Here is a 22,392-nt window from a genome sequence, read left to right as displayed (position 1 = left end):
ACAAACATTTTATATCAGCCGATGTTGATATTTATTGATTCTTTTTGTTTTAAATATTTGAAACACTGCCCAACTGTCATGACCGCTCATGTTTTATCCACAGTTTTCACTCCATGCAGTTCTGTTTTTATTTTTAAGCAGCTATGATGCACAGTGGTGAAACTTTAACTTACTCAACAGGTTGTTGCTAGGTAACCATAGAATGAGTGAGTTGCTAGGTAACCACATAATGAGTCAGTTATTTGATTCCACTAAGCTTGCTTAGCTGGTGGCTGTTAAAGGTCTTAGAAGTCTTTCCTCTGCCTACATTTCCCAGAATGCTATGCGTTTCTGGATCTGAGTTCAGTGAAACTATTGAACATTCTAAATAAAAAAAAAATCACTTTATGCATTTTTGCTTAAGTTCAAAGAATACTTCATGAAGAGGATAAAAACTAAAGTCACTCCAGTAGTCAGATTTATTTAGAATTGTCAAACTCGATTGCGATGTGTGTCTAAAATTTAGGTCTTAAAATGCCTTAAATTCATTTAAAAAATGTAATTTGGATGTCAATCAGTCTTAAAATTTGTCGAGGGAGGACAATTTAATGTTATTTTTCTGGCAAGACTTCTCTGTCAGGCAATAGTTTGAGTCACACATAAACATCTTCATAGTTTGATGCATTAAAGGCTAATAAAAGCTAGCTGCTCTGATATCCTTTCAAGCTAGGTAGCTAGCTTTGTTGCCTCTGTCATGGGCATTTTGCCATGCTTCATTGTAATATAGCAAATTCCCTCAACCATTTTTTTATTTTTATAGTTTTTGGCTCTGAATTTCATTCAAGGTGGCATTAAAAAGTCTTAAATTTGATTTGCAGAAACCTTGTTTCAGCCCACATTTAATCCTTGGTTTATGCTTATCAGGGTGAATTAAGATTTAACACATAAGTCAAAAAATGCGTCACAAAGAGGAAAAAAGCATATAAAAGTGAATAAGTCACAGGGCCAGCCAAACTGAAATAAAAAATGTGATTTATAGTGTGGAAAATATGCTCAGTAGAACCTGATGAAGCAGACTAAAACATCTCAGATGATCTAAGGAAGCTTAGCAGATAAATGTTTTGTTGGTCTGGAAAGGATAATAAAGCAACCTAATAGGTTTTGGGTGTCCACTGGGAACCATCATCTACAAATGGGGAAAACATGCAACAGTTGCTTCAGAACTGTTGCATGTTGCCTGGCCTTTTAAAATAACGTCTGGGGAACATTGACAACGAACCCAGGAGGTCACAAACGAAACCAGCTGGCCTCACTTCCCTTCGTTAAGATCAGCGTTCATGATTCAGCAACAATAAAGAAACTGGGTTTTCATCTGGCATCTCTCACTACATCTGGAGTAAAAGTAAGACATGAAAAGAACAACGGTGAAACATGGTGGTGTGAAAATTTAGATGTGAAGCAAAAACACATTTCAGTAGAGGGATTATCAGTTGACGTCACGTTGCGTGAGCAGCCGCTTTAATGTGCATGTAGCCTTCAGAACGCAGGAAAGAAAATATTATTCTATCTATTCAAACTATTTACAATAATAATTTACAACTCTCCACCAGCGCAGATCATCTCTCTTCGCCAGGCGCAACTCTTTCCGGCGTCTGCAGCTACACAAGGTTTTATTTAGCCCATCTTTTCTGTTCATCCTGCTTCATTTTTAATTTCTGATGGTTAACCTTATTACCTTTGTTTTCCCTCTAATTTTGAGTGCCCTTATTGCTCACCATTTTAGTCTTATTCAGAGAGACTCAACATATCTTATTGAGAGCTAATGATCTTTCTGTGAACAAATTGTTTTAATATTGCTTGGTAGTCTGACTTTTCTGCCATTTCTCGTCATTTATCGACTCCCCTGCATTTAGTGCATCACTAAGACGCATCTCATTCACTAATGTCAATAACTTATTTTATTATGCTGTGATAAATAGTTGTAGTACGCTGACAACATGCTAGCTAATGTTAAAACAGCAAGATAAAGCCGGGTAACCATAGCAATCGGTGAGAATTTAAATGCCAGCCTGGCTCTTTCTGTAATCAAGTTGTGCTGTGTTATAGGGGTTGAATGACTACATGTTTTTTAAGGTCGACTACATCATGATAATAGTCGAGTCGATGTCGACTAGTTGCGGTGACGTCATAGTGACGTAAGCACAAAAACCCTTCACAACTACTTGGAGGCTTTATTAGCTATTTTCACAGCAAATATTGAACCCCCCCCCCCCCCCCCCACACACACACACACACACTCTCCCCTTCTCCTGCTTTTACTAAGTCTATTATGGAGATTCTTCGTGAGCAGCGGGGAAAAGTTTGTTGCACAAAGTCGGGTCTGACTTTTTTTTTCTAAACACCGGCTGATGCTGATGATCTCTGGATAGTTACTATAGGAGTCAAATTATCACACTGACTACATGGTGCTTTTGGAACATCACAAGCCAAACTTGTTATGAACGGATCCCGTTTGGTTACAGCTGAATTCAACGAAACCACCTGCTTCTCCTCCGCCCGATGCGCGGCAGGAAGCTCTGCTGACTCAGCAGATTGAACGATTTAAGATATTTTCTAGTCAACGTCAACATGATAAAAGTCGAGTCGATGTCGAGTTGACTAGTCGTTGTGACGTCATAGCAACGCAGGACGCAAAGCTTTGGAGTAACGTACAGGCTTTATTACCCGTTTTCACGGGTCCTCGATCTGTTTTGAAGACGCCATTTTGTAGCCAGTGTTCTGTCAGATCAGCTGTCAGAGTGTCATACACTTCTGACAGCTGATCTGATGACACTTCTAAGCACAAAGTGTCATTCTTAGCACGAACTCACGGCTATATATATGTCAGACAAGTATACACTGTCATTACCAACTACAGGCTTTTATTTAATCAGCAGCTGTCATTACCACAGATCTTTATTTAGTCAGCAACATAACATCATAATGTATTAGTTAGATCGTCGTGACAAAGACACTCGCGAGCCGGCTAAGTGACATCCTTAGCGGGAAGGGGGCGAGTTTTAGACGGCTCGTGTTTTGTAGTGGACTGCAGCTGCAACTCCATCTCCTTTTAAAAACACTGTAAAACTACAAATATGCATCCATCTACATATCATTTAAACTAATGTATTAACTTATTTTTCTTGTGTCTTGTGACGTATACTGTGCTGTCAGATCAGCACAGGCTGTCACCACCGGCAATCACATGATTGCGACTAGTCGACATGAAATGTAAAAACTCGCGAGACGTCCTATAGTCGACTAGTCGACTAATTGGTTCAACCCCTACTGTGTTACCAAACAAATAATCCCTCTATAAGATGGCAAATACTTTTTCACTCCACTGTAAGATGATGTGTGGGCGTTTTATTCTTTACGGTCTTGGATTCGCTCGCCGTCCAGCCCTCATTTTTCTCGTTACACAGATCCAAAACAGAGAAACAAAACCATCAGAACATTTTAGAAATCCCTCAAACCTGTTTGCTTTGTAATTCATGCTGCAGCGCTCAGCAACAGGGGCTTTCCAGGGAAAGTCTGACGAGTATGGCTCATCGTGTATTGGCAGCAGAGATATTCTTAATATGGAGGGGGATGTGCAGTGCCTGCATATTGATGGACCGTACCAATTCAGACATTTTCTGAATGTCTGCAGGTAGTTTAGGATTTGTGAAAGTGATTCTGGTGTTGTGATTTGACTGAATTCAGTTACAGTGACAGTGACTGAGAACTGCAGAGAGGAGAAAAAAGTAATAACTGATCCATCAGAGGAAAACGCTGCTGACAGGCAGAAAGACCTTTCATATTGAGGTCTTGTTCCAGTTTGATCTATCCTCACGTCAAGATACTTTATATTTAATGTCATCTATCAGAATAACTTATATGCGATATGTTTAAATAATAACATTTAGGATTTATATCCACATCCTTGTCTTAAATTACCGCCTGCAGCACTTCTGATTCTATAGACAAATTACATTACAGCATGATTGCATGAATTCTTATATTCAAGGTGAATATGATTTCTTTGAAATGATTCATTAAAAACTAGTCTAGAGCAGCTTTGAGTATCAAAACATTCTCTACATCTTTTCTAATGTCTGAATTTTGACCAAATGCCCAGAGAGCTGACTCTTAAACAGATATCTTATATTTGCCAAATAAGAACAGTTTTATCTACTGTATTTGTACATTTTGATGAGCACCAGACAAAGAACGGATGTAAAAATGTTTGTGAGATTTATTTGACTTGTCATTCAACGTTGTGCGAGATTTGTATCCTAGAAGGTTGAAAAGTGGGGTGGCTCAGAAGGGTCAACAAACTCAAAAGCTACAGTGCAACAGCAAAAAGCTACAACGCAACAGGGAAAAGTCGCAAAGCAGTTGTGAAAAGCTGCAATGCTACAGCAAAAAACTGGAACACAACAACTAAATCTACAACAGAACAAATGCTAAACCGAAACATATGTTAGTAAGTTTACCATAACTTATGTTGTGTTGGGACTTTTGCATTTTGTTGACCTCTCTGGGCCACCGTAGAAAAGTTATCATGCTTCTATGCAGTCTTTAAGCCTCAAAAGGAAATATTGAACCAAAGCAAATACTACATCCATAGAGGTACAGATGAAGTTTTTTGTTGTTGTGGTTTTTTGATAACTTTATTACAGAATCTTAGGCCATTGCAAAAAACTTGATGGACAGATAATCTACATAGTGAAACATGGTGGTGGCCGTATCATTGCAAAAGGTTTAGGCTCCCAACTTGTGAAGCTGATGAAGACTCACCCCAAAAGTCTTGCAAATAATTGCATATAAAGCTAGCTAGCAAAGCATTGAACTAAGGGGTCCACATACAAATATACCTAAAAACCAAATTGAAAACCATGCAACTTTTAGCTTCCTCTTCAGAATGACACCGTCCTTTGTGTTGATCTGTCACATAAAATCCCAGTAAATTACATGAAAGGCTGCAGCTGAAATGTGGCAAAAGGTTAAATTGATATTCTAACTGTTGCAAGACTCTGAAACTGGCTTATGTCATCATTGGCTGCAATAAAATGTGTATGTGACTGCTGCATCAATCATTTAATGGATTCCTCAACAGGCCTCGCTTGTCTGGACACGATGGCTTGGCTTTACCCTTTCTCAGTGGCCTTTTCTTTAGATTTAATGGTCTTTCTTCACGTCTGAGCCTGTGTCGTTTAATTCATGACATCTAGCTTGGGCTTATCCAAAAGTTCCTGGAGGTTGTTGGAATGTTTCTTACACGGTTGCCAAAGTCATGAAATTAAGACATAGCCTGACTGCTCTGTGTAGTTTGGATGTCAATCAATAGACAATAATTAGTTATGGGATGACATATCCATGCTGTGTGCTAACTCATCTTGGAAGGAGCAGGAGCTTCAGAAATTCAGCAGACAAGAATTACGAGCTCATGTATTAAGACAGGAAGCCAGATTGATAAATATTTCAAAATTAAAAATCCCAAACATAATTTTAGTTTTTCAGGTTTGCATATGACATCGATTAGTTTCTTTATCATCAGATATCAGTTTTTATGATGATAAAATTCCCTCTTAATGATAAATAAAATAATGATTACCTATCAATAGCTTATATTTAATAACTTAAACGACCTGACTTTTCTTTTTATTGCTTATTATTACATAGAGCAATCTTGGAACTGCTTTAAATGATTTAAACTTACTTTAAATAATTACTTAATTAATCTTTTCTAATATCAATTTTATCACTACTTTGACTACAGAATCCTTTTTTACTGACTAGTCAGATCGTTGTCGCTTTACATTCCTGAATGTTAGCATAAGCTCGCTAGCGTTTTCTTATTATATGCTTTCTCTATTCTTCAAGTGGTACAAATTACATATGCCTGAGCAGTTTTTGATATCAAAAAGTGCCCAAACACTTTATTATAAGTTTCTTACCCTCTAACAGTGGCATCCACCCTTACCTTGACCTAAGGACTATTAGAAAGATTGATAGCCTTTAGTATCAGCTAAGCAGCTAGCTTGTAACTGTTGCTCATTTTATACTCAGGTAAATTATAAATGCGTGAGTGTTTTGTGATGTGAAAAAGTCTCTAAACACTATTATATGTTTCTCGACCTTTAACCCTTTAATTGAAGCTAGTCTGTTACAGTGTTAGCGTTTACCATCAACAGAGCAGCTAGCTTGTAACGGTTGCGATTTTGTTTTAGTTTTGCTGCCCCATTCCTTTACAAACACCTCCTAAATTTAGTCAGTTGATCTCGGTTTTTTCACTGCTGTACAGAAACTTGTTTATTTAGCCAGACATTTGCAACATCACATGCTAGAATGCTAATTGGAGCTAGCATAAGCTGGCAAATGAACGCAAACTAGGCTAATGAATTAGTTTGTCTATGTATAGCAGAAGTTGTACGGCAAAGGAGGAAAATTGAACAAAATTGACACACACACACATATGTGGCGGTGCTCACACAGATGCTAACACACACACACTTATAAATACACAGCTGTGGGGTAAATAAGTAGAGATGTAGCGACTGAACGGACATAAATGCAAAGTAACACTGCAGATGCTTCTGTAGCTCATGTTTGTCACTCTACCCATGTGAGAACACATTATCTGCCTTAAATGTTTATACAGGGAAACGGCTGGATGGATCCCTGAATAACACACACTCACATTCCCCTTCACCAAACTCTATCTCTGTTAGTCAGGATTGCATTTATCCGGCACATCTGTCGCATTCTCATGGGAACATGCACAACAATAAGCTCCAGCTTACACACTTGTCCTTAGTGGGGGTTTGAGGACTTTTTTTTCAGCTAAATGCTGCTGTTAAACTTTTATTTCTCTTATTTTTGTTTTAAATTACATGACTACATGTGTGACCACCATAGTAATTATCATGTTTTAGTTCAGGGGTGTCAAACTCATTTTCATTTTGGACCATAACAAAAATCTAAATGTTCTTAAAGGGCCGGATGACCGGGATGTATTGATAAAACCCTTTGAATTGTTAAATTATCAATAAATATCTGTTTTAACATCCAAATGAAATAATATTGAACATCTTTTGACACTGATTAGTCCATCCAGGATTTTGTAATTGTTTTTTCTGCAATCAAAATAACGGATTTTGTGGTGCTAATTTAGAAATATTTGTAATTTGTAAGGAATTTTTATAATATTTGTGCTAATGCATAATGCTAAATGTGACTTTTTACTAATCTCCATATTGGTCATAGACTATAGCTTGACATCAAGTAAGGCTGAGGCAGCAGTCACTTAAACTTATGCTTTTGGCCAATTTTGAGAAAGATTTCAGTATCTGGAAAAAATGTGAAGATCTGTTGATTTTGTGTGAATTTTGCAGATTTGTGAAAAACTGGAGGGACTTATTGATGTAATTTGGAGTCTCATAAAAAGCTATGGCGTTCCAGATTTGGCCCCCGGACCTGGAGTTTGACACACGTTGCAGTTGATGTAGAGTTTTGTCATTGCAGTTTGTGAGTCACAGGTAACCAAAAGTTTAAACCAAAGTTTGACAATTTAATAGTTTATTTACCAATCATTTTTTATCAATTTGAGCGCCCACATGGTTCTGCTCACAAGCCTCCACAGTTTTGTAGTCCTGGTTTTGTTCCAGACACCCATTATTTAACCGACGCACACGGAAACTCACATTTGGAAGACAGAAATTAGTGAGAATGAGGAGGAGGAGTACATGAAAGAAGTCCTGGAGGATGATGTAAAAGGAGTCACAAAAAGCAGCAAATTGGATCTTTTTTCTCTCTGCTCCTCTGAAGACAATCAGACTGGGTGGGGTTGAGAGTTTTCATCACTCTGGAGAACCACATTTAGCTGATGGAGTGTCTAGTTGTCTATTGGTGGCAGCAGTGAAACAAAAGGAAACCCTGTTGCACCTAAACTAAACTAAGCTCTGATTTTGTCCTTCGGCACTTCTGTTTCAGTACATTCCATGCTTAAAACTGTGTTGAATTCTCGAACATATCAGCTAGACCTTCTCTTGAAAAGAGCTTCCAACTTCTGAACTGTCAAGTAATTTTTTTGTTTTTATGTGAAAAGGAGACATTAGCTGCGATTCAGTTGACCCTAAAACTGCACAAATTGAAATCATGAAAATACATTTGCTTCATAGAAATGACAATTTAGGAAAAAAAATCTTTTTCACAAAATCTTTGCGCTGGGCTTAGGTGGTTTTTCAGCTGTACCGAAATTAGTATATTTTCACAACACACAAGTCATTTGATCAACAACTGGATGTTACTACTGACGGAAATGAAGAAGAAGAAGACGACTGGAAGTGGTAGAAGGATGATGGCAGAGCCCGTTCATCAGTGACTTATAGGGTGTACAAACTTATTCACGTGTGATTGTAATTGCATTTCTTATTTAATGAAAATTCTCGATGAAATCACAAGTTTTTACTTAAAAACTTAATGCTTTTCTATAAAGAAAAGCATTAATAAAACATTTTCACTCCATGTTTTGTACTATTAAAGAACACCATTACACCACTGCAACCCTGAACTGTTGATATGACGGGACGGATCAGTGCTTTCGTTTTGTTTACGCCAAATTTTGACTCTGCTATCTGAATGTTGCAGCTGAAATCGAGACTCATTGAACCAAGTAACGTCCCATTTGTTATTGTCAACTTTTGATGAGCCGCTTTCGGTTTTTGGCCTCAGATTGTTCTTGTTCTTACAGGAGTTTCGTCTTGTGTTGTCTTCTGCTGCTATACCCACTCTGCTCTGAGGTTCAGTGCAGTCATAGATGGTGTTCTGCATACTTTGGTTGTAGCAGGTGGTTATTTTTATCCATCAAATCCACCACTCATGAGATATTTAATTGTTTTTCTGACTCTTAAAGGTGACCTATTATGCTTCCGTGTACAGCTTACAATAAGTCTATGGTAACACAAACAATGTTCATTACATTTTTTGGACAAAATTCTTAATTGACAGTGAGATTTTAGTCTGCCAAATCTAAATAAGCTGCTGCTGGCCACGTCCACCAACTCAACACTTGCACTGGCACATGAAAATGGCTGCAAACAGATGCACATTTACACAACCGTACATCTTTGAAAAGCAGAAGTAGAGCCTCCTGCACAACCAACCAGAATTTAGTGAGTGGTTTCTTTATGGTCAATCAACAACAAAACACTTGCCTTTCCCAGCAGTCATTGTACTACAAATGCAATTTTGCATAATAGGTCCCCTTTAATTTAAAACATGCCACATTAAAGATCAGCTCAATCTGATTTATTTCCCATTCTGATGCTTCTATTTATGTTGCTGATCCTCACCATAACAGCAACATAAATAGAAATACCGATCACTCCTACTACATTACCACAGTCATGTGCTTCTTAAAATAAATGTTATTCCCATCAGTTCCCTCTTCAGTACCTTCACATTCTGACAGGACGATGCACGTCTCTGAGTAATTATGTGCAAGTGAAAGCTCTTAATGACAGGTTACCATGGCAGTGTTGTAGCATGCTCTCATTAGGGACTAAAGACCCGATGCAGTTTCTCAACACTCATGAAAAGGCTGCAGAAGCAGAGGTCATCCTATTTGTTTCTGGTTTCATTCTGCCTGTGTTGTATTCGCCGCTTGCCTGACCTTGCTTATTATTACATTTGTGTTTCCAGTCCCTCAGATGTGGGCTGCTAATACTGATTCAGGTGGTTGTTGCACACACAAACACACACACACACACCCACGCACAGATGCAGGTTAATGAAAAAAGCAAAGTTCACACAGAACCACATTGTGTCGTTTTGATGGTTTTTATGCTCAAATAAAACTGAAGAGCTTCTTTATTGTAGAAAATAATACAACACAGCAACAACGGGAAGCAAAGAAATATGCTTCTATAAGACTCTTCAGTGAAAAGAAAATGATCTGTTAGGTGAATGATGTGGGAAGGTTTTCTTGAGAGGCTTTAAATGGATATAAAGCAACTTTTCAGCCTGTAAACACCTGGAAAAAATGGAGACAAATGCAAAGCAATCTGTATTATATTAAACATGAGGCGGTGGAACTGCCTGCTTAGACTTGTTACATGACTGTTGCTCATTAAACTCCACATTTATATTCATTGCCTTCAGATGCTGGTGTGTCTTGTGGGCTGTTAACTTACTCACGCGGCGTCCAGGCGGACAGATGGCGTTGGAAATATGAGCTAAGATGGCTTCTTCGTCTCCGTCGACAGGTGACGGCACGTCAGTGTGAGGGCGTGCAGCTGTCGCCTGTCCTCGCCGCGCTCGTTTTTGCGAGTCTGTGCGATAACTGTGAGGATGCTCTGCGACGCGTAGGTGTGAATGAGGGTGGGATTTTCATCGCCGGCCTTTGTGTTCCCACACATTAGTGGAGCGGGGCTTGAGAGGAGATGTTCGGCAGCTACCGGGTTTGTGTTTGGGAGGAAAAAACAGGAAGTCAACCGCTCGATTTAATCCGTATGCAATGCAACACACCTGAGGAAGCATTAGCAAGCACTGTCACACTCCTGCACAAAGCACAGCCACAGCATCATCAATGGTGCAGGATCTATATTAGTGTCCTGTAACCTTCACCTTGTATGGATTATAGTTACTTTAGAAATGATTTTATGCCTCTGAAGTCTTTTAACCTCAAACCTGGAGAAACTGTAGGCTCATTTTCATTTTATAACGCATAGCACTTAAAAAAAGGACAGTGTGTACAGACCTGTCGCAATAAATCAATTCATCGCATGATAAATTAAAATGAGCTTCTGATAATTTCTCTTTCTACCAAAAGCTTTGGTTTTTAAAGGACAGTTTTGACCAGAGACTTTGTCATTAATTTTATTTGTTATTTCTCTTGTTTTGTTGATTCATGTTTGGATATTTAAAATGTCTTCCTGTGATAAATGTTAAGTAGAATTTAAAGTTGACTGATCTTTGAGAATGTGTTCTTGCATTACCATTATGTGTGCTTTATTAATTTACTTTCACTGGTTAGCATTGTTAACTTTTAAACCTCTGGGGTATTTTCTGGAGTCTTACCCACAGCAGTACAAATAAACCTTGCAGTTCCTGAGATATTTTACTTTTATTTTTGACGTGTCATTTTTGGGCAAATTTCTGAAGAGGTTCCCCAAACGAGTGAAGATCATTTCCGTAAACGGAGAGAAAAAAACTGTAATTACCAAAAACAGTGTGACTTTAACGTCAGCGCAGGAGATAAGTGGTGCCCTATAAGTAAATAAGTCATAACAAAGGGACTATCTGTGGTCAGAAAACGCTGAGTCAGTTGTATCTGTGTCAGTCTCAGGTCACATCTGCATTACAGTGTGATGCTGTTATCTAAAACACAGATAATTTGACGAGAGTTCAGGAAAACAGGAAGACTCTAACAGATAAAAAGAACAAAAACTGGCATTTCCACTAAACCATCCATCTAATATAATAGTTTCCACAAATACCTGTCAAAACATGGAAAAGCAGCATGAACACGCAGACTGATGCCCAGATACACTCAGTTTCTCCACTTCTGTCTCGGTTTATCACACGGAGACGGAGCCAGCTGTGTGGTGGAAGCAGGTGTCACTCTCAGCTCATTACCCCTGGCAGAGTTGATCACCCTGTTTGGAGAGCAATAAGACACACCTCGCTGGAGAAATGGAGGGATCAGGGAGCTGCAGGGGCTGGAGGAAGTGAAAAGATGTCGAGTAGGAGGAAAATTAGCTGGCAAAGTGGCTGAAGACAGAACAGAAAGAAACAAAAAGTAGAAACAGGATGTGAAGTGAAAATAGGATTAAAACAACCAACAAAAGATTAGTTTTTCCATTTTTTCAACTGCCTTTTAAAGTCTAAGTACAAGTGCACCATTAATGAAACAACCAAGATTATTTCTATATCACATTCAGCAACAAGGCAGTTTAAAGTGCTTTACGTCATAAAATCAGAAGAATAAGAGGTCAGAAAAACATCATACAGTCACCAGTTGAGAAACCGGTAACAAACATTACATCAAATTCATCATTACACATAAAATATGTTGGTCAACGTTCATTTATTATGACTCAAACTCTAAACAGTTGGGGATTTAGCCTTGATTTAAAGGAAATCAGGGTTTCAGCTGATATACATTTTTAATTTGGACCTAATGTCCCTTTAATTTTTCTTTCTTCAGTGTTACAATTACCATTATTAGTAGATTATTATTGTTATTTTATTATCATTATTATCATATTTTATTGTATCATTTTGTTATAACACTATGGTATACAGTATATACATTGGCAACAAATTGGTAATTATTCTGACTCTCTATGTCCGGTTGTTATTAACAATTATCAGTATTACTATGTTATTAACAATTATCAGTATAACAATCGGGGCTGCACTTGGTAGCACTGTTGCCTTGCAGGAAGAAGGTCCTGGGTTCGATTCCCAGGACTTTCTGCAGGGAGTTTGCATGTTCTCCCTGTGCATGGTGGGTTCTCTCCAGTTACTCCGGCTTCCTCCCACAGTCCAAAAACGTGACTGTTAGGTTAATTGGTCTCTCTAAATTCTCCCTAAGTGTGTGTGCATGGTTGCTTGTCCTGTCAGTCTCTGTGTTGCCCTGCGACAGACTGGCGACCTGGAACGTTAGCTGGAGCTCAGCACCAGCACCTCCCGACCCTGCTAGGGCCAAGGGTGTTAGAAAATGGATGGATTGATTACTATTATTATAAATTATACTTATGGGTCAGTAAATTTGATGTGCTGTTATCTGATTTATATTTTTATTCATACTTTTGTACACAGAACAAAGATGTTTACATATATAGTGACAAGCCATAAACATCTTATTCACCAAAACACCTCCAAAAATAAATAATGATAACAGAAAATAAATATTTACTAAAATAAATACAAGATTAAGTAAAATAAAATTAATTAATTAATTAAAAAAATTAAGCAGCTTCTCCTGTTATGAGAGTCAGTTTGTAATCATTTTGTTTTTATATATTATTTATTTGTTGGTTCTTTAGTACAGTAACTTAAATGAATACCGCAACATGCTTTCAATTACACATTTCTGCTGATGGTCGATAAGGGATCCATTTAATTGAATTCAGTTCTTGCTTCTTTTCAAATAGAAAGGTAGTGGTAAGCTTATTATTTTGTTCCTGTGTGTTTCTTGTTTTCTCTGTTTTTAAAAACTTATTTGAAGTGAATAAAATAAAACCAGCTGTGTTGTTGAACTCACAGAGAGTTTGTGTCTATTTTGCAGATATGACTACAAGGAGATGCTCCACAACTCCACCTTCTGCTTGGTGCCCCGCGGCAGACGTCTGGGCTCCTTTCGGTTCCTCGAGGCGCTGCAGGTAAAAAACAAAAGAACAAAGAAAAAGAGAAGCACAAACACACTGAACGTCACCTTCCATTACTAGAAAGAGTCATAATTACCCCTCTAACACAGATCAGTTATCTGTCTTATACTGTCAGGATATGGTGACATTTTAAACGTGTAAAAAACTTTTTTTTTTTTTAAATGAGTTGCATACTGCAGCTTTTACCAGGACAGTTCAGTCTGCCACACTAACCTGAGGAGCCTCACACCTTTCACTGCAGCACGCTGCAGGATTTTGAGGCTTTCTGGATCAGTTATAACTTGTTACTGCTCTTATTTCATAGTGGAGACAGATTTTTTTTTCCTCCAGCCTCACTTATCCCCCCATTCATCCATTTCTCCACTGCACTGTCCTTTACCTCTCCTTTCCAAACACTTCTGTCCACAGAGTGCGCCCTCAGAAGTGTGCTTATCTCACTATCAGCAGCCACACACATGCCCACCCCCCCACACACACGCTCACACATTGCACTTCACTCAAGAGTGAAATATGCCCTTTTCTCTCCTTCTTCCATTTGTCTGACTCAATGATCCAGCAGTTTTGCACAGTCGTGTTGGAGATGAAGGGTGCAGTGTGTGGAGGCTTTTGAGCTTCGCATGTGGACGCCGCTCCGCTTTGAGGTCAGCGTCGTCTTTTTGGTTCACGTGCGGCTGCTGCCGCCACATCTGTGGAGCCCAGGGGCCGGCGCTGCTTCAGACGACACCTTTATGACCCGGGAGTGACAGGGCTGTCATTACATCAAACTACCAACACACACACACACACACACCACCTGTTCTCTGCAGCTCTCCGCCCATCCCTGCATCCCTCTGCCAAAGGTCACATTCAGCCTCACTATCTCCCCGCTTTTCATCTGTTTTTAAGTCTGTGTATCCACTTTCCTTTTGGCTTTTGATCTTTTTATTTTTTATATTCCCTTTTCTCCTCATCAATCCTGCAGCTCACCACCTCTGAGTAATAAACTCTCCCACTTCTGATGTTACCATTTCAAACTGAAGAAGAAGAAAATAGCCACACACAAAGGCTGAACACTTGATATTAGGTTCAAAGAATTTAAACGCTCTGAGCGCGCTCCATCTCATTGATTTTTTTGTTTGTTTGTTTTTATTTATTTATTACTTTGCAGCCTGTGAATGATTTAGAGATCTTTTATAAATCAAGTAAACACACACCAACCAAGTAATTAAGATATTCTTTTTAAACATCTCAGACGTTGTGTGTGTTGCTGCTGTGGGATCAAATGTTGTATAATTTGGTGTTTTTTCTCAACTTTATTTCTTCTGTTTTCACTGCAGAATAATAAACCACAGCATATCAACAGATACATGTTTGCTCTCTGGGCCTATATATATTACTCCTGATCTGGATTGTACACGTGTCTTATTTTTATTCATCAGGTATTGGGTCAGAGCTCTTGTTTTATATTGCGTTGCTGTGATCCCAGCATGTGTAACATTATTCAGGCCTGAATAATGATAAAACATTTACAATATTTGTATTTTCAGAGTTTATTTTTGTCTCGTCTAAAAGCTTATGCATCTGCTTATTCATATGTTCATTCATACATCTGTTTACTGTTCATTTACACATATGTCTGTTCATTTATCCATTCATCCATCCATTTATCATCCATCTGTCAGTTTATCTATCTGCCATCCATCTTTCTATCCGGCTCTCTTTCTCTCTATTTACCCATTCGTCTGTCCATCTCTTTTTCCATCTATCTAGTTTTCTATCATCCATTCGTTTATTCGTCCATATGTCCAAGGTTTCCTCCAGATAACTTCCTAAGCCTGGCGGTTGGGTGTGCTTTTGCTTGTTGTTTTTTAGTTAAAAAATGTTTAACGTTGACAGGAAATTTGAAAATATAATTTGAGAATTATGTGTTATTGGAATATTAAAATCTGAACACCAACCATAAAATCTTAAAAAATGCAAACATAAAAAAACCCCAAATAAATCAGCAATGCTTAGCCTGATGGGGGCATAAGTAAAGCCTGGTGGCCCGTCAGGCTTATAATACACTCTGTCTGTCCATTCATCCATTGGTCTGTTTGTCTTTATTGTCCATCCTTCATTCATTTTCATTTTGTTTTATTAAAATAATCTTATAAATGTTTTAACTATAGGAACCTTGAAGATGAGTTGTTTGGGAATGCCCAACATTACCGGCTTTAATGGTTCAGCACTTGAATGGATCTAACCTGAAAATCAAAGGGACTTATTATGCAAAATTCCCATTTTGTGCATTTTTGTACTTCCATTGGGGTTTCTGTTGCATCTAAATGTAGTTAAAGTGCATGAAAAACACCCAGCAGTTTGAAAAACCTCCCAAAGTTACATCACAAGTCACCAGGCTGCCCCTGACCTACTAACCCCAGTTAAGCCCAGAGTGTTACCTAGCAACCCCAGCGGAACTCGGCCCATCACCAAGCAACCAAAACTGAGTTCCAGCACGTTTGGTCAGCTGGTGTTTACAGCTTCCTGCTAGAAAAGACAAGTGTTTTGTTGTTGACTTTGCATTTGTTTGCAGCCATTTTCTCATCTGAGTGTAAACGTTAAGTTGGGGGGCGTGGCCAACAGCAGCTTATTTGCATTTAAACTGACAAGACGCCCTAAAAGGAGTTCAAAAACCAGAATTCGGCAAATTAAAATCTCATTATCTAAGAATAATTTTGTGCAAAAAAATGTATTGAACATGTTTGGTATAGCTTTGACGTAGACTAAACTTAGGTCACCTTTACACTTCTTCCCCCATATTTCATATTTAGGAATCTCATAAAGATAGGCAAGCTTATTTTGCAGAAAAACCACATTGATGCATCACAGATTAAAAAAAACATGGCTTCCCTTTTTGTGTGTCTCAGGCTGCGTGTGTGCCGGTGATGCTGAGTAACGGATGGGAGCTTCCTTTTTCTGAAATCATCGACTGGAACACCGCCGCAGTCATCGGCGACGAGAGACTCCTCCTGCAGGTACCGGCTCATGTGCAGCTCTCGCACAAAATCGCCTCCTCTGTCTGTCACCTGAAAGCTCCCAACAAATCAGCAGTCGAACCCAAACCCGGGCTGTCAGTCCGATCCAGGTTTGGTTCGCTTTAGGATGAGGTGGCTATCAATAAAGAAAAACTCCAGCAGCATTCAAGTCCCTCAAAACGTCTCACCACGCCTCAGATTGTTATGAGAGGGCAAGTAAACAGACCAAGCCAACGAATTTGGTTGGAATTGCCTGTGCTTCATAGGGAGAAAAGTAATTACATGCCCATTAAATCTTAATTTGAATGAAGTACGTGATAATATTGTTTGGCATGAGGAACTCTGTGTGTGCAGCACCGAATGTGTTTAAGCCATCCTGGATTATTCTTCTAATGTATGTTATGAATTAAGATATAATGGCTAGAGTACATAGAACTATGTTTCTATTGTTATATTAAAGTACATATGATTAATGACTATGTGCTACTAATTAATGATAGACACAGTAGAGGAAATGCTGGATATTCAGAGCTTTCAATTTGTTTATAAAAGGCTTATTTTGAAGATCAAGTGCTTATTCGTAGCCTTTAAAATTTCTTTTTGTTGTCTCGTTCTTAAATAAAATACATTCCCATGTTTTCCTTTTTAAATGACACGTAACTATTGATAAATATTGATTAGTTTTTTGTTTTAGATACCTAAAATACTGTCAAACTGGCACAGTTTTCACTCCATGCCGTTATTTTTTTACTAGTAAGCAGTTATGAGGCACAGTGGAGAAACCTTAAACTGCTACTGTGCCAGTTACTGAAAAGGCAGTTGCTAGGTAACCAAAGAGTGAGTGAGTTAGTTGATTCCACTAACTTTCCTCTGCCTACATCTCCCAAAATACTGTGCGGGTCAGGATTATAGGTCAGTAAATATTCTACTTATTGCGACGCAAAAACACAAAATCTCATCAAGTAATTTTTGTCTACTGTAGTTTCTAGTGCAAATATCTCAGTAAAGTTGAAATAAGACAAACTGACTTACAAGTAACTTTTGAGCAAGATATAGAAGCTTGTTTCATGTAAATAATTTCTTTAAAATTGACGAAATGTACGCGTTCCGTTGGCAGATTATTAGTTAATTTTTCCCATGTTCTAAGTTAATTTATCTGCCTATGGATAAAATAATTTTTTTCATCAGTATTAAGGAATTATTTACTTAAAACAAGCCTCTATATTTTGCTAAAAAGTTACCTTTAAGTTAGTTTTGTCTTATTTCAAGTTTAATAAAATATTTGCACAAGAAACAAACCAAAAATACTTGGTAAGATTTTGTGTTTTTGCAGTGTGAATATTCTACAAGACATCCTATCTATTTATATTGATAACGTATCAATCACAATATATATTCTTATTGATTTATTGTCAGTTTTATTCGTAAACCAAAATAAAAACTCTCCAAGGATCTTTTGAAGATCCTGCTTGGATATTTTCCAGCTAATCAACACTTTAGACCTGATGGGGTTAAATTTAAAGATGAAGTCTGACATTTTGGTAAATACCGTATTAGTTTTCTTGCTGAGACCTGGATGTGAAATGAGAGTTGGTGCTCAGCAGGCTGGATCCTGCCATCTCGCTCACAGCTAAAAAGCAAATTAAAGTTTCTCCCAAAATGCCAAAGCCTTCCTAGAGTTACAGAAATGAAGGCTTGACTCTTGACCTGAGCTGAATCCTGAGTGACAGGACTTGACCTGCTGCTTCAAGCATCAACATCTCAAGTGTTGCTCAAAGGTAAAAACAGCAGATTCATAAAAAAACATAACGTTTTGTCTCTTTCAAAGCCAAAATAGAGGTTTCAAAGCTTACATATTTCTTTGCCAGCTCTGAAGTTAATCTTTTTTCAACTTTTGTTGTATTTCTAGGCTTTTAAAGTCACAAAAAGAGGGGAAAAAAATAGGAAAACCTTAAATACAGCCCTAAGCTTCCTGACACAAATGCCTTGTTTTCACTAAGCAGTACAGCGCAGGTCCATTTTACAAGTTACAAGATATATAGGGGATCGCATTTGTCATTACATTAGTATGATACAACATTTTCTGTGCATGATTTATTTTGTTTTATGTGATTATAAACAACTCATTTTAAGTTAAACTGTGATACATCACATTCTTGTCAGTCTTTCTCCATTTGAAATTTACTTGTTTTTGCTGTTGCATTGATCTAAAATAAAACTGGTCTTGGTTCGATTGAAGTGAACTCTGGTGCGGTTCGAATTCATATGTAAAAAGCCAAGCCGACTGGAGGAAGCAGGAAGCAGACTAAAATGCATAGCATTCTGGGTAAATACAGCCAAAACAAACATGCTAGTCTAGCGCTAACAAGAGAAATGACTCATGGTTTTTTACCAAAGAGAAAAAAGAAATCTGATGTTACTCTATTTTTGTTTACACTTTGTAAAGAAGGAAGTTGCGCTCAGGGTTTTTCATGTTGTTTCCTTCAATAGTTTTTCGTGCAGCGCCGCCACAGGTGAGGAGGGGAACAGGTTTTTCAATTAATTTGGTTCTTTTGACACAGTGGGGTGAGAAATCAAACTGCAGCAGCTGAAAATGTAACAAACCCAATCAAATCGAGTCTACCGGACTATCAGGCGTGAAAAAACGTCTACTGTATAGTGAAGTATATTTCCCAATTAAACAATGCACTGTAGTTTGCTTTTCATCTGTTGAATTTCCTGCCTGTGTTTGTGGCGTCGCTGAACTTTGCTTGTTTTCACAGATCCCAACCACGGTGCGCTCCATCCACCAGGACAAGATCCTGTCGCTCAGACAGCAGACTCAGTTCCTCTGGGAGGCGTACTTCTCCTCTGTGGAGAAGATAGTGCTGACCACGCTGGAGGTGAGGAGTCCAGGCATGCATCCAAACATATGCTGTGCACACAAAGCCACCTGCTCCTTTGGCCTTCTGTGTCCTCCTGTTCTCTGCTTCTTCCTTTTTCATCAGTCATTCTCTCAGAGGGCTTTAGAGTCACTGCAGACTGTAATATAAAGCTGGAGTACAAACAGAAGGCCAGGCTGAATTTTAAACACAGGGAGAATGGAAATACTACACACTTTGATAAAAACATCTTAGTAAAATGATTTAATCTTCATTTAATTTTTACTCTTTTTGTATATTCATTCAAAATATACATTAAAAAAAGAGATTTTCAAGGAAATCTCAGAGCTTTCTTGTTAACTTGGTGAATTTAATCCAGTGACCTTAAAATCTTATAGTGCTCAGAATAATGTTTTATAACACTATCAAGGTAGTAAAATTGAAGGATGGCGGTTCTCTACAATGATGTATTAGGGTTGTTTTAGATAGGAAGAAAAGGAGTAACTGTATGCCAAAAAACTCAGACATTTCAAGAATAATCTCAGAAATTTTCTAGAAAAAACAAGAAAACTTGCGAGCTTCAAAAGTCAAAAATTAGCGAGAAAATAACTGACATTTTGAGATAAATTTCAGAAAATCAAATTGTTTTTATTTTTGAAACTCAGGAATTTCCCTGTTTTTTTCTAGAAAATTTGCGGGTGAAAAAAACAGCCTCAAATTTTGATTCATTTTATTTTTTTCTTTATTTTTATTTTTTTTTTTTACCAATTCTCAGCTTTTCAAGATTAAAATTTTTCCTTATGTTTTCTAGAAGATTTCTGGAAGTAATCTCAACATTTCAGAGGTTTGCTAGCAAATTCTTGACTTTTCAAACTTTTTTTGGCAGAGATTTTCTCAGAATTGAATTGGCAGAATTTATTTCTGTCTACAATGGCCCTGATACTCCATCCTGATTTTTAGATTATCAGTTTTTTATAATCATCAGAGGATCCTAGCAGCGATTCATAGTTCTCAGGAAGGTTTCTTTCTCTGCAGTTAATAGAAATGCCTCTCCAGTAATGTCATAAAGTACAGGATAATTCTCAGTTTTAAAAAGAATCTCTCAATGATCAATTTTTATGTCATAACATTTTGCAGAACAAAATGTTCCAAGTCTGCTGAGCTCATCTTAACATTGTTGAAAAACCTAAATGAAATCTTCCCATCCCAGAATGTTGGAGGATCATTTCAAGTGATGCTTCAGGTTTTATTGTCTGACGGTGAGTCATAGCTCGGTAGTTTCAGTTGTTTTATATCGGTACGCCTTTAGGCCTAAACTAGGCCCGTTACAATAAGCAATAAATCAATTAATTATATAGTAAATCAAAACGACCTCAATAATTTCTATTTGCATCATTCATCGTTTTCTCTTTCCTGTCTCTCTTTATACCAAAAGCTGAATGACAAAAGTCGTCGATTTGGTGCTTTGGCCTTTTGATTAAGGACAGTTTTGTTTACAGAGGCTTCATAATTCATTTTATTTGCTGTTTTTATTTATTTATTTTGGATATTTAAAATTTATTCCAGTTCCAGTTTTAAATGTTAATTAGAATTTAAAGTTTATTAATGTTTGAGAATGTGTTCTTGCATTATTATGCAGTTAGCACTTGAAAACAATATTATCGATTATCGCAATAACTTCTGGGACAATTTATCGTCCAGCAAAATTTTTTTATTTTTTTTTTTACCCCTCCAGGGGGTCTTTTGTGGGCTCTTGTGTCCCTTTTACGAAAGTAGGCTGACAGGAAACAGGGAAGGAGAGGGGAGAAGACATGCGGCAAATGTCGTCGGGTCCGGGAGTTGAACTCGCGACGGCCGCGTCGAGTACTCAAGGCTTCCAAATACGGGTCGCGCTAACCGCTACGCCACCACGGCACACCCTGTCCAGCAAAATTTTTAGGACAGTAAATTCATGTTGTTGTAAATACACTAACCATAGTTTTATGTTTCATGTTTGGATTGCAATATTTTTAGCATTTTAAGCAAGAATTAGTACATTTTACTTTTACGTTATCTTTTCATCTGTCTAATTTAACTTAAAAGCTTCAAATGAATCTATTTGGCTGACAATATACTACAGAAATATGCTTCTTTTGTTATTATGTGGGCATATTCATCAAATAATATTTAAATATTATAAATATAATAAATATTAAATATATAAACAGGTGACTCATTCTGTCTAACTTATAATCATAGAGAAAAATCTTGATTCACCTCTTCTTTTCTGTAAAGCAATCAGATTTTTGTGGTTCACTATCCTGTGTTGAATTTAACTCCCAATAATTTGGGGAGAAATTCATCTATGTACAGATCCAAACTTCCCATTTCCACCCACTCCCAGAGCACACAACCCAATCTGTGGCCTCAAAGTCAAACTTTTGATCTGCTTCTACATCTTGGGTATGTTTGCTATCAAGCCTCGCCTCCCTGCGACCGATCTCACACACACCGAGTCAGAGGAACATCTCCATATGTCAAGGCGGCCAGACACACATGGCGGCACCCGGGCGTGACCCTGCCGACACTCCGTCACTCTGCTGCGAAGTGCAAGGTGACACTGCGACAGCTTCTGACTCACTGTGTGTGTTTGGCAGGGAGTGTTTGCTTTAACTACGCTGCCGGCTGAAAGCTTAATTCTAACTAATTGTTCTGCAGAAAAAGCTGCAGAGAGAGAGAGAGAGGTGTGGAAGAAGAAAGGAAAATAGGATCACGGGTGACATTATGCAAGATTAGAAATACATTAAAAATACACAAGTAAAGAAATAAATTCCTTTTTTTGAATAAGAAAATGATCACAGCAGAATATCTGGATTTTATGTGAAATGCATAGTTGTCTGGTTTTAACTTTGAACATTCAATTCTGACACATGAATGTACTGATCCAAATCACTTGTTTCATATAAGGGAGGCCTATCATGCAAATTTTATATTGTTGTACTATTTTTCTAATGCTTCTAAAAACAGCTAAAGTGCTTAAAAAACATCCAACTGCTTTTGGTACAAAGTTTATGTTTTTTGGTGTCTGGAAAATGAGTTGCTAAAAAAAACCTACAGATTGTAACGTCACAAATCAGCAGGCACTGCCTGTTACCTAGC

At 37.8% G+C, this 22,392-nt stretch overlaps 1 protein-coding gene across 1 annotated transcript in view; it reads left to right on the top strand.

The window, feature by feature from the left end:
• Positions 1 to 22,392, top strand: part of ext1b (exostosin glycosyltransferase 1b) — a 150,080-nt gene that overhangs the window by 100,781 nt on the left and 26,907 nt on the right. The window contains exons 2-4 of the mRNA XM_028035374.1: positions 13,298 to 13,391; positions 16,286 to 16,393; positions 19,156 to 19,275. Of these exons, the coding sequence (XP_027891175.1) occupies positions 13,298 to 13,391; positions 16,286 to 16,393; positions 19,156 to 19,275 (322 nt within the window). The remainder of the gene's footprint in view (positions 1 to 13,297; positions 13,392 to 16,285; positions 16,394 to 19,155; positions 19,276 to 22,392) is intronic.

Source organism: Xiphophorus couchianus, chromosome 13 (assembly GCF_001444195.1).
Source record: "Xiphophorus couchianus chromosome 13, X_couchianus-1.0, whole genome shotgun sequence".
Taxonomy (NCBI): domain Eukaryota; kingdom Metazoa; phylum Chordata; class Actinopteri; order Cyprinodontiformes; family Poeciliidae; genus Xiphophorus; species Xiphophorus couchianus.
The sequence above is the reverse complement of the archived record's forward strand: the minus strand, read 5'-3'. Positions and strand labels throughout refer to the sequence as shown.